General features: G+C 41.3%; 1 protein-coding gene across 11 annotated transcripts in view; it reads left to right on the top strand.

The window, feature by feature from the left end:
* The window catches only part of LOC127364343 (connector enhancer of kinase suppressor of ras 2-like), a 33,016-nt gene extending 21,022 nt beyond the window's left edge, over positions 1 to 11,994 (top strand). For 8 of the 11 annotated variants that reach the window (XM_051401782.1, XM_051401783.1, XM_051401790.1 and 5 more), the window contains 12 exons: positions 1,215 to 1,417; positions 1,616 to 1,705; positions 2,607 to 2,797; positions 2,912 to 2,960; positions 3,090 to 3,268; positions 3,362 to 3,435; positions 4,793 to 4,864; positions 5,104 to 5,171; positions 7,374 to 7,474; positions 7,551 to 8,034; positions 10,801 to 11,000; positions 11,089 to 11,994. In XM_051401782.1, coding sequence (XP_051257742.1) covers positions 1,215 to 1,417; positions 1,616 to 1,705; positions 2,607 to 2,797; positions 2,912 to 2,960; positions 3,090 to 3,268; positions 3,362 to 3,435; positions 4,793 to 4,864; positions 5,104 to 5,171; positions 7,374 to 7,474; positions 7,551 to 8,034; positions 10,801 to 11,000; positions 11,089 to 11,136 — 1,759 coding nt within the window. In that variant the 3' untranslated portion in view covers positions 11,137 to 11,994. The remainder of the gene's footprint in view (positions 1 to 1,214; positions 1,418 to 1,615; positions 1,706 to 2,606; positions 2,798 to 2,911; positions 2,961 to 3,089; positions 3,269 to 3,361; positions 3,436 to 4,792; positions 4,865 to 5,103; positions 5,172 to 7,373; positions 7,475 to 7,550; positions 8,035 to 10,800; positions 11,001 to 11,088) is intronic. The other 3 variants (XM_051401788.1, XM_051401789.1, XM_051401792.1) reach the window with 1 other exon arrangement.
* The last annotated feature ends 374 nt before the right edge of the window (positions 11,995 to 12,368 follow it).

Below are 12,368 nucleotides of genomic sequence, written 5' to 3' on the forward strand. Positions count from 1 at the left end.
AATTGGAGCATTATTTACAAGACTTGAAACCACCCCCTGAGACCATAGACCATTAGGAAAATGTTTACTGAGATATTAAATCAAGTGAGAAGGGTCATGGCTCCATAAGACTCCATACTATCGTACCTTTTATGCAGCCAATGGAGCTGCCCCCTGCTTGCCAATACATAGAATGCATGTAAAACACTTGCGCTTCACTTCACAGACCTGGTAACTCTCTAAACTAAACTGGTGAACATAGTAAACATTGTACGTGCTTCACATCAGCATGTTATTGTCACTGTGAGCATGTTAGCATGCAGGTGTTTTGGCTCAACACACCGCTGTGCAGAGCTGCTAGCGTGGCTGTAGACTTCTAGTCTTTTTGTAATATACATTTTTAACTGACTGAGTGAAGGACTAAAACTATAAGCCTGGTAATATTATTTATTTTTCTTATTGTCAACAAATCCCATGAAACACCAAAACCAAGAAAGCATTGCTCCTATTGCCTATCCTAGGCAAGTACTGTCAGCCTAAGCCTAATATAGATTAATGATATGTGCCATAGAGCTCCAATGTATTATAAATACATAAGTGAGTCACACCGTACTGGGTAAAATGTTCCTTTATTACCCTGATTTCAGGCATAGAACACACATCCTGCTGGACGACATTTCAGGCTCACAAATCTTTTCCGCTTTAATCCCTATATTTTGAGTCAACACACAGACACCACATACACTGACATTAACGCTCACTAGAGCACCAAATGTATATGAATCCACAGCTAAAAACAGTCCCAAAAGAATCCACTATTTATTCCTGTTTGAGTTAAACGTTTTCTAAAAACTACAGTACCTAGCTGTTTAATTATTTAGCTCTTTTAAATGATGAAAGTACATATATATTTGTGATCTGTTTTTATTTTGGTCTGTTTTTATTTATGTCTCCAATAGGAATGAATGGGCTTGGGGCTGAGAGACAAAGACAGGCTGGAGAAGGGAGAAAGTATTGAAAGAGGGACTAATGCATTGTTGGTTTTGGTCTTTTCATGGGATTTGTTGACAACAACAAATACATAGAATATTTAAACTGAAAATGGCAATATTGACAATTTACATGATAAAAATGTAAAATTCCCCTCCTACAGTACATTCTGGTGGTGGCATTGCTTCTATTTGTCCAGATCTTCACTGACATTAAAACGACGTCCTGCTTTTACGCTACCACAGAGATGACAAGGGAAATCTACCGGGTGATGATCCTCAATCAGACGTCCATGTTGCTGAAGGATCTGAGTCACCAAACTCCTACCTGGACCAGGAGTGTCGGGGGCGATTTCCTCTGGTGGAGGAAGATGCTATACTGTACTGTTACGAGTACGACCAGAACCAAGAGGTGTCATCAGTCCGCAGGGGGAGCACTCCCACATATGGTAAGACCTCGGCCTCGTCTGAAGACCCGCTGCTGTAATCGTGAGCGCCAAGAGCTCAAAGCCCCGCGAATGTGACGTCTGTTTGCTCTCAAGATGTTTTTGAGACGTCTGCAGCTGTTTGATGTGTGTGTGTGTGTGTGTGTGTGTGCGTGTGGGCAGCTGTGTAATATTGACGTTCGCCGCACCTCCTTGCTCCAGGCAGGCTCAGGCCCATCTCAATGCCGGTGGATTACAACTGGGTGGGAGACAACGAAGACCTGGCCAAGCTGAAGAGAGAGAGCAGGAGAGGTGAGTGGGAGGCAGTGGGAGAGAGAAAGAGAAAGGGAGGCAGAAAAAGGAGGGAGACAGAGGGACAGAGGGAGCTGAGGTGAGTGGGTGGATATCTCATAATATCCTCACCCTCTCAGATCTCCGAGCCAAAAAGTAGAAGGATGAGCTGGCCTGTCAAAACTGATAACATGCTGGATATCAGTTCCTGCCTCTATCTCCTCCATATGTTCATAATCTATCAGTGCTCCTTTTTTTCCCTTCATCCCTCTCTCCCTATTTCTCCCCTTCTCGCTCTCAGCTTTGCTGTTTCTCTCTGTTTGGATATAAAAAGTACACTGTTGCTTTGGCAACTGTAGAAATATATCCAGAGATTTTCACATTTTGTTGGTGACTGTTGAGCTAGGTGGTAAATGGAGTGGGAGGAGACTGAATTGCTTTATTTCAGTCTCAAAGAAAGACTTGAGTGATGTGCTTGTTTCCTCTGGGGATGGTGGTGATATGTTGCTCCTTTGGGCTTTTCAAAAAAAGTGATGGTGCTATATTTATCTACAAGAGACAGTATTTGGAAGTTTTGAGGGCTTCCTGCCTGACAACAGCTATCGTCTGTAGATTTTTAATGCCTTTCAAATAAGTGGTCTTTTGAAACCAGCACTCACTGAACTCAGACAGAGAGATGGTTAAATCACAGGCAACTGACTGGTCTAACAATAGATTACAAAAAAGTTTGATCATTGTTGTGACATAAACTATTGTGGCAACTAAAATGTGGTTAAATGTCCGTTTACTAAAATGGAGCAGCGTCTTATAATTCAGATGCATTGTGTGGGACTGTACAGAGATTTTAGTATGTAAATGATATATAAGTTTAATTTCATAACGTGTGTGCAGTGCTGAGTTTGCCTTTGTTGTGCCCTGTCAGAGAATTCCCTGCTGCGTTTTGCGAGTGAAGATAAGACCCTGGGGGAGAACTTCCTGCTGGGACGCAGCCTGAGTCAGAACAGGAGGAAGACTGAGCGAGGAGGCAGCCCCACCCATTATACGCTCGTCCCAGCCCTCCAGATGGAAGTGTCTCTGTCCACATCCAGCTCTGACTCTGCCTCCCTCTATCATGTCAGTCCCTTGTGTCTGTGAAAATTCAAATTTTTGTGTAAACTAGCGTAGAAGCAGGACCGTTTTGCATCAATGGGATTATCTGCATGTGGTCATTATTTTTTTACTTTGCAGGTGTTTGAACGCTCCTCACTGCTGTCAAGGTCAAAGAAGAAGAGTAAAGGTAAAAGCATCTGTTTAAGGAGTTTTACTTGAGCGCTCACAAGTACTCAAACTCAAATATGAGCAGGTGTTTCACGAGGAGTGTTATCTGACCCACTCGTCTGTTCTGCTCCCCTGCTGGCGCCTGCAGCTGGAAGTCCCATGTCTTCAATCAGCAAGCGGCGGATTTCCTGCAGGGACTTGGGTCAGGGGGACTGTGAGGGATGGCTGTGGAAAAAGAAGGATGCTAAAACCTATTTTTCGCAGAAGTGGAAGAAGTACTGGTTCATCCTGAAAGACACGTGCCTGTACTGGTACATGAATGAGGAGGTGAATATGCTTTTTTACAAAAGAGCAGTTCACAGCATAAAGCCTTGATTCATGATCTGGCATTTTGATTTGACTCTGGTTTGCTCCTCACAGGATGAGAAGGCAGAGGGCTTTGTCAGCCTCCCAGAGTTCAAGATTGATCGTGCTACTGAATGCAGAAGGAAGTTGTGAGTACTGATTGTCTTAGATTTGCAATAGTTTTCCATTCAGCCTCAAAGCTAGACAAAAATAGACATTTCTTGAATACATTTCACAAAGCTAACAGAGAGCAGAGACGTCATGTTGCATGTTAAGAGACAAATCTACAAATGTATTATCTAATCTTGCACAAATTGGTTCTTGGCAGAAAAAACATTGGCATATTTACTGAATAATTTAGGAGACTGACCATGCAAAACGAACAGTTTACAGAGGATGCTTGACTCATAAACAATATGCACTTGCACTATCAACCAGTAACCTTTTAGTTTTCTGACAGGTTAACAGCATATGCATACACTGAACAAATAGCTGAATGTATGAAAACAGCTAGGAATATAAGAATATTGGATGCAGAAGACAGAAATTACCTACCAATACATGTCATAATACAGGGTTAGTTAAAGATTAGTAGACCAAACAATGTAAAACAAGAAGTGTATAGATCACATTTTATCAGTGATATTTAACCAACTATAAGACAACTGTGTTGTGGTTTTGAATGTGAGGGAGGTATCTAGAGGGAGTTCTGATAATTTGTGTTTGTGTTGATGGAGAAGGTTTATGGAGAGGTTGTAATGTAGACGGAAGAAACCGTTATTGTGCTACATTTCAGAAGAGGTTTGAAGATACATTACCTTTTTCCAAAAAATGGAAACTTGACAGTAGCTTCTTTGCTACTTTATAAAGGGACATGCGAGAACTGCATAGCTACTTTCTCTAGCTGCACATTAGTGGCCTCAAGGCTGAGTTAAAGGTCCCCTGTGGAGTTTTATTCTAAACAATTCATTTGAGTCTGATCTTGATAAAGGAATCGTAATCTTTACTCTTTTAAAGATTCAATGCCTGAGAAACCAAGGAAACATCCTTGCAGATCCCACAAAGACACAGATAGATGCAGATAATGAATGGGCTACCTGACACAGTGCGCTTTCTGGCAAATAGCCATTAGCATGTTTGATGGGTTAGTTGTTCACTAATGGGTTAAATGCCAGCAAAGACAGGGGCTTTTCAAATTATTATGAGGGTGTTGTGTTTCATAATTATGGCTTTACCTTCCTATATCTATCTTATTCATGCCACTCAGCTTCTGGGTGTTTGCATGCACATTTAGTGAAACAGTCTCAGACTTATGTAAAGCTCAAAAGAATAAGCAGAGTTTATTTTATGATGCAAAGTATTCCTGATTTTGTCAGTCTGAACTACTCTATGTGTGATCTGTGCCTGTTTATCTCAGCAGTCTTCTGTATTCATATGTTAATGTATGCTATATGTCCCTGTTTGTGTGCTCACATGCGATTGAATATACCATCGACTCCCTTTCAGCGCTTTCAAGGCTTGTCATCCGAAGATAAAGACCTTCTACTTTGCAGCGGAAAATGTAGACGACATGTCCCGGTGAGTTAATGAGGCTGTTATAGTCATACCATAAACTCCCCCAATCCCAATCCCACGGCCACATTTAAACCCCTGCTGGCCGGAAATTGAATCCCCCAACCAGGACTGCCCACTCTCCTTGAAACAGAGCAGTTTTGTAAGGTGATTGGTCAAACAGGGAGACACACACACACACAGGCACAAGGTGGTTTATTGGATGTCAAGCTGCTGTGCGTCATTACTGTTATTCTCCCCCACAGGTGGCTGAGTCGTCTGAGTATGGCAGTGACAGGCTACTCCGAGCAGGAGAAAATTCGCCAGGACCAAGGTGAGATTAGTCACAGACTCCAGAAAAATATTCTTCGTCTGTTACAGGTCGCTGGTCAACGGTTATATAAAACTGTTGACGTTAGGCAGTGGGACATTGTGCTATTACTTTTAGACTGAGGAATCATATATAATGAATGACGAACGTAATGACGAATGCATGGATAATTATTTTGGCTATTCTTCCCTTGCCGAGGCTTTCATTTGCCATCACAGGTTCACTGCGGTAATTTTCCATCACAGTTTATCTTGGGGCGATCCATGACTTTAACACAAAAAGTGTTAAAATCTGCTTCTTAGCTAATTTATTTTCCTCTTAATATGTCTCTAGAAAACACTGTTCCCTAAATAATGATTGGTATATGAATATTAGGGCAAATTGCTTTGGATAGGATCTTGTCAGGTCACTACCAGTCAGCATATTGAGTGTTGCTTCTTTTCTTTTTCACACATTCTTTAAAGTGAAGAGTTTGGAAACTGCTATTTGTCAGAATCTTTTCATTAGTCTAAACTCTCACTGTTTTTTTCAACTTCAGGTTCAATCAATGTTGTTTTCTCATTGCTGTTAGTTGATTGTCATAGTTAGAGGGGTTAAAGGAAATAAATATGGAATTCAATTGCTTAAATGATAACCTTGGATCACCCTCTGTGATGAGATGCAATTACCTGGAAAAACAAGTCCTGATGTAGAGAATTCAATAAATAGATCTTATTTCTCGATCAGTGGCAGAGGCTTTTTTAACACTTCTCTCGGTTTCACTTCCACTTCACATTTGATTTAAGCATCTCTGCTTTTTACTGAATATTAATGCTAATTTTAGGGACTGAAGGCGTGCTTCTTATTTCCATATTCTGGTGTTCTTTGGCTTCTCACAAATGGACAGGAAATAATATAACTAACTCTTGTGCTATTTTGAGGAGCCTACGTAGAAACCTTACAAAGGTGGGTGGGTGTGAGATCAGGTTGGTCGTTGGTTTTTTTTTATTGGGGGGGGGGCATCATCCTTCACAGACAAGTTGCTAAATTGGATCCTTAACACCTCCAGAACACTTAACAGGAAGTTCTCTCACATCCTAGATTCATCCTTCTTCACACTCAGCCTTAACAGTAGTCACACTCCACTCACTATCTGTGGCTCTGAGGTGTAAAGAGTGGACAATTTCAGATACCTGGGAGTGACCAACTCACAGGACCTGTCATGGACTCATCACCTGAACACCATTGTGAAGAAAGCCAGACAGCGCCTCTAACTCCTCAGACGCCTCAAAGACTTTAAGCTCTCTCTCAAGGTGCTCAGGAACTTTTACATCTGTACCATCGAGAGCATCTTGTGTGGGAGTATCATCACCTGGATGGGAAACTGCACCAGGCTGGACTTCATGGTCCTCAAAAGGGTGGTCTGTTCTGCAGAGCGGACCATCAGAACCCCTCTCCCCAACCTGCAGAACATTTATTCCAAACGTTGCAGGTTAAGGGCAAAGAAGATCCTCAAACAGCCCAGTCACCCCGGACACGCTTTCTTCTCTCTACTGCCATCAGGTCGGCGTTTCCGATGCCTGAGGACAAAGACTGAGAGGCTGAAGAAGAGTTTCTATCCACATGCCATCCGCCTGCTCAACTCTGAGCCTTAACCGGACTTAAAAACCACTGCACCACTGCACTTTACTCACATAGCTGCTTTCAATACTGTAAATGTGTGTGTATATATACGAGCTACCCCCCTCTAAGTATATTTTATATGTTATATTACAGTCTATATTTTATTTTATTTTATTTTTTCTTAGTTTTATATTTACACTTATATTGTTTACCTTGTTGGTTTATGTGCAATCACTACTGTTTTACTGTAGTAGTATTTTGGTTTTCTTTACTACTGGCTGAAGGTACAAAGAATGCATTTCACTGTGCATTGTACTGTGCATGTGACAAATAAAAAAAACCTCTTACACCTACACCATAGCGACACTGCAGCTACACCTTTCAAAACACTCATTCATAGGCAGAGCTGATCTTTCTGACCTGATGCAGCTGTTAAGAAGTTAAATCTATCAGAAATATTGTTGTGGCTTGTATTAGCTTTAAACTAAAGTCTCATAAGCCATGTCTAGCCTCAGTTTATCTAAATCCAGGTGGGAAGATTCTGATACAGGTGTGAGTATAACTGCTTTTTTAAAATAAGAGGCTTGATTTTTTTCATGACAGATTACTGGAGTGAGAGTGATCACGAGGACCTGGAGATGCCCTCGATGCCCAAACAGGACAGTCCTCCACCACCTTATGACACCTATCCCAGAGCATCCTCGGTGAGTCTGTCAGCCTACAGTTTTATAGATGGATATCGGCCCAAGTTTTACTTGCTGACCGTGTGTTTGTGTTTAGGTAAGTCCCTACCTGGAGCCGAAACGTGGCCATCTCTCCTCCTCCGACACGTTCCAGTCCCGCTCCTCTCATGAGGAGTTCCACTCTGAGCCTCCAGACGGTGGCAGCAGCAACAACGGCGTGTCCCCCGGGCAGAAGACTAGCAGCCACCGAAACTCATGGCAGGACCAGATGGAGAGCAATGCAAGAATGCACTACCACCAGACGTTTCCTGTGGAGGAGACAATGCTCTCTGGCGACAGAGACCAACTGGCAATGGAGTACCGCAGGCAGTCCACTCTGCCCGCACAGCGCAGCCTGCTGCAAGAGCAGTACAGGGCCCTGCCTCTGCCCCTCAGGGCCAGTATTGATTCAGAGGCGGGAGGGAAACCACGCAGCTTCACGCTACCCAGGGACAGCGGGCTGCACGCTATCCTGGCTGCCACCGCCGCCGCGGATCAGAGAGAGCCCCAGCACTACCACCTGGACCGGGCCAGAGACACTGGTCAGAATCTATGTTTTACATTTTTTCACATGTACCACAAGCACGGATGTTTAAAGAATACAGTATATTCAGCATCACAGTAGAACTAAAACTGAAATCATCACTTAATCAAAAAAAAAGTGTCACTTTGGGAAATTGTGACTGCTAGACACATTGATTAATTACAAAAAAATAACCAACCGAAAGATGTATAAATAATACACATAATAATGAACCAGAAATACGCTCATACACAACCATTTGTTTTTGCATACATGTACCCCAGGGGGTGCTCCTGCAGTTGCCATAGGGTACTTGGAAAGAATATGAAGTAGCTCAGCTAAATTGAAAAATTTGAAATTATGATTTTGTTAAGAAAAAACATGTATCCATGTATTTGCGTTTAGGAGGAAAATAAACACACACATTGGGGTTACAAATTACAGCTGCACAGGACATAATTTCCAACAACCTAAGTCACTTGTACTGTAGCACCTTCACAACACATGCTGCGACTTAGATTGCGTGAAAACTAGTTTGCAAGTAAGCAGAGAAGTTGAAATAGATCGGCAGAAAATAAACTGTTGAAATGTCGAGCTTCTACCACTCCAAGAAGTGCTGGTACAAATACAAACTGATTAAAACAAGACAACAAGTCAACATGGACGATTTCACATGTCTTGTAAGGAAAAGTGAGTGTAACAACAGTGTTAAACATCTACTTTAAAATGCAATTTTAGTTTCAAATGAATGTGTGGTGTTGATAAAGGGCTACTCAAGCTAATCTGACAGGGCTGTGGGGATATGACGGAGAACACTAAGATCTTCAGCCTATGATCTCCAAATGTATCTCCAAATTCCTGCTCACTCTTACATGCAAATCAGTCTTTTCATCTGCATAGTGTTAAACAAGTGTACTTATTTGTCCTCAGTTATTTTGTCAAAGCTGCTAACAGGCAGTCAGGGCCAGCAAATGTCAGAGGTTGAACACTCGCTATCATTGCTTTATTGGATTGGATTTGAAGCCAGCCCATTTGCCGTCCCTCCAAGACCTCCGGGGCTGTTGTCTAAGTGAGATGGAATTTAGTGTCTTAGTTGATAGTGATTTCTCCTGGCAGTCCACTCTCTCACACACTCACGCTCACTCTTTCTATCTCTTTTCTTCTCTCTCTCTCTCTTGCCCGATCGAGATGTGAAGCGAGGAGGAATCCTTTCAGCCCATGTTAGTGTTGAATTGTGAACAGGATAAAGAAACAGGCCCAAGGGTCCTCTCGTCTTGTCCTAATTTATCTATCGCTCTACCGTTCACTTTCTCCACCACTGCATGTAAAGAGGAGAAAGAAACACAAAACAGGCAGCAAATAAAGCATGATACATTTCAAAGCACAGCCCCAAAGCTTCAGAACCTACCACCCTGCTTTCAAAACACAAAACAGAGTGATGACGAACAGATTCAGAGCACTAGTGTAGTGTTAGTATCATGCCAACAGAGGGCAGTGTATGTAAACAGGAGACAAGAGGGGTCCTGGTAGTGTATTAGCATGATGTATGAGATGTGTACTGTGTAGCTTAGAGGCCGTTTTCCCCTAAAGAAAATACCCTAATGAAGAGACAGGCCACAGACTGTTATATTAGATTATTATATAAGAGCAGAACATTTCTGAAAATATCACTTTTTTGCACTTGAAGTAAACAAAACCTAAATTATAAAAACCGACATTTGTAGATAGTTTGGGTTTTTGTTCTTGCTGAGATTTTGAGATTGACTTAAAAGAGTTCGACTCATTTTAGCAAGCAGTGCTAAGAAACCAGTAGTGGAATATAACTAAGTACATTTACTCAAGTACTTGTGCTTTATTTGAGTATTTCCATTTTATGCTCTTACAATTCAGAGGGAAATATTTTTAGCTTTGTTCTAGGCTTCTCCTTGTCTTAAATTACAGTTAAGTGAATATATTTGAGCTTTGACAAAACCATACCTTTGAAAGTGTCATTCTTGTTCTTTTACAAACCAAACAATCAATCAATAAATTGCGAAAATTATCAGCAGATTAATCCACAATGGAAAATGTTATAATAAAAAAAAAAGAAATACAAAAGACTACAAAAGTAAAATGTTGCTCACACATTAACGCATGATAAGTAAATCATACTTTTATATAATTAAATAATCTTTTCCTAATTACATTTACATACTGACATACTATGTTACTGAAGTAACATTTTCAGTGCAGGACTTTTACTTTTAATGGAGTATTTTTACTGTGTGGTTTTAGTGCTTTCATTGCACCTAAGTAGACAATCTTCACCACTGTATGCAACACATAGACGGAGCCTCATCCCAGTCTTTGCTTGTGGCCTTCAAATCACTAAAACCGTGGTGCTCACATCAGAAAACGGGTCCCATTTCTTTCCAGAAAAATGTCCTGGTTACTGTCAACTTGCTACATTTTTGAGTCCTTTTGCCAGCCATTTGTTACAGTAGCTTCGGCTCTCTGCCATCTCATGCTGGGCTGGTAGCATACATCGGTTTGTGTGAACATGCCGCAGTGAGAGGCTGCCTACAGTTTCATATGGTGCAGGGTTAAGAAATTCACTTCTAAAATGATTTTGTTCAAGTTTATATTGAAGTGGGTTTGTTTGGTCTAAAAAAGAAGAGAGTTTAGAAGAGTTCTATTTATGCAAGTTGTTCACTGTTGTACTTTGCTGTATTTAAAAAGTGAGAAATCTCAGTCCAGTGTATGTAATGTAAAACCTTTGCTGATGATTGCTTCTCTGTCTCATCAGGCCATGGACGGGACTGCAGGATGCAGGCAGACTCTCTGGGAGATTTGTACCGGGCTCTGGAGCAGACCAGTCTGTCCACCTCAGATGACCACAGATCAGCCAGCCGCCTGGAGTACAAGCGCTCATTTGTCCGCCGTGTCAACGACCCCCTGCTCAATGACAAGCTTCACCGCCTCCGGATCCTCCATAGCTCACTTAAGGTACAACAACATGTTTTGAGCATTTATGTCTCTCCATAACTTTTGTTTATTGGTTAATTACTAATTGATATCTTCATCTCCCCTACAGAATGTCCCTCTTCAGGACACAAACCGGTCATTGGGTTTTTTAGGGTAAGGATCCGTATGTTGATTGAACCTCAAATGTATCGCCTCTGCCTGTGCCTCATACTGCCGGCAACCTTCTGCTGGAGATAATAGGCACCTAAAACCTCCTTTTACCCGCTCAGCTCTACATCTCCTTTTTCTGTACCGCTACTTCAACCTCACTCACCGTGCAGGAGCACAAAGACTTGGTGTCTCCACCCAATCTCTCTCTTTTAAAGATGAAGGCTGTTACAAAATGGCAAAAAAAATTGTCTGGCTTGATAAAATGACTCGTAGACTCGCAGGGTTTATGACAGGGTTTAAGCACTTTGTGTCTGTGTCCAGGACTTGTAGGAGAGCTTTGTAACTCATCGCTCATACTGTATGCATGGCCACCTCCCCTCACTTCTGTTGAATTGTTTTGAACATTATGCTGGAGTTGTGTACAGCTGCTCAGTAAGATTCGACGGAGGAATTAGAAGCTATTTTGGATGTACACAACGTTTTGTTATGCATGTGTGTATGATTAAAGAGTATGTTTGTTCTATGAGTGTACAGGGTGTTAAGCATATATATATTTAATATTACATTACTACAACAATACAGTGACTACACAATGTTTTGGGGTACTTAATACAAACTGTAAATCAAGTGCTGTGCCTCAGTGATTGTGAATGTACATTGTACTTTTCCAAGAGAGACGAGGGAAGATATAGAAAGCAAGCTATTCCTCAAAACAGGGGCATAAGAATATAACGCTTGGCAATAATGAACTAGTATTGTAAATTACAAAGGAATGAACATAATAGTTGTCTATTTTTGTATGCATGCCGTCTACCTAATTGTTTGTAAAACAGTTTTGTATTTCTAAGTGCGCCCCCCCCCCCCCCACCCAAACTCCCCCTACCACAACATTGTGTTTATAAGACTTATTTTCCAATTTGTCCTAGAAAATTGCAGTTGATTTTTTTGATTGTTTGCCACATAAAGAGGAATAACTGTATTTATTAGGTGTTTAATGTACAAGCATGCTTTGTATAACTAAAACACATTACCATGCCACTGGAAATTGACTTACATTTCATAAGTGTGCCACATTGTAGCTACAATACTTTTTTAAGGAATAAAGTATGGAATGGGCACACGTAAGAGCCATTGTTAAATGTTTTTTTCCCATAATCCCATTTTATATGGCGAGATTATTTTTAGACACAACAAAGGTTGACTCAGGGGATGATAATAATATGCAAACACAATGCACTC

The sequence above is a fragment of the Dicentrarchus labrax genome, unplaced genomic scaffold (assembly GCF_905237075.1).
Source record: "Dicentrarchus labrax unplaced genomic scaffold, dlabrax2021, whole genome shotgun sequence".
Taxonomy (NCBI): domain Eukaryota; kingdom Metazoa; phylum Chordata; class Actinopteri; family Moronidae; genus Dicentrarchus; species Dicentrarchus labrax.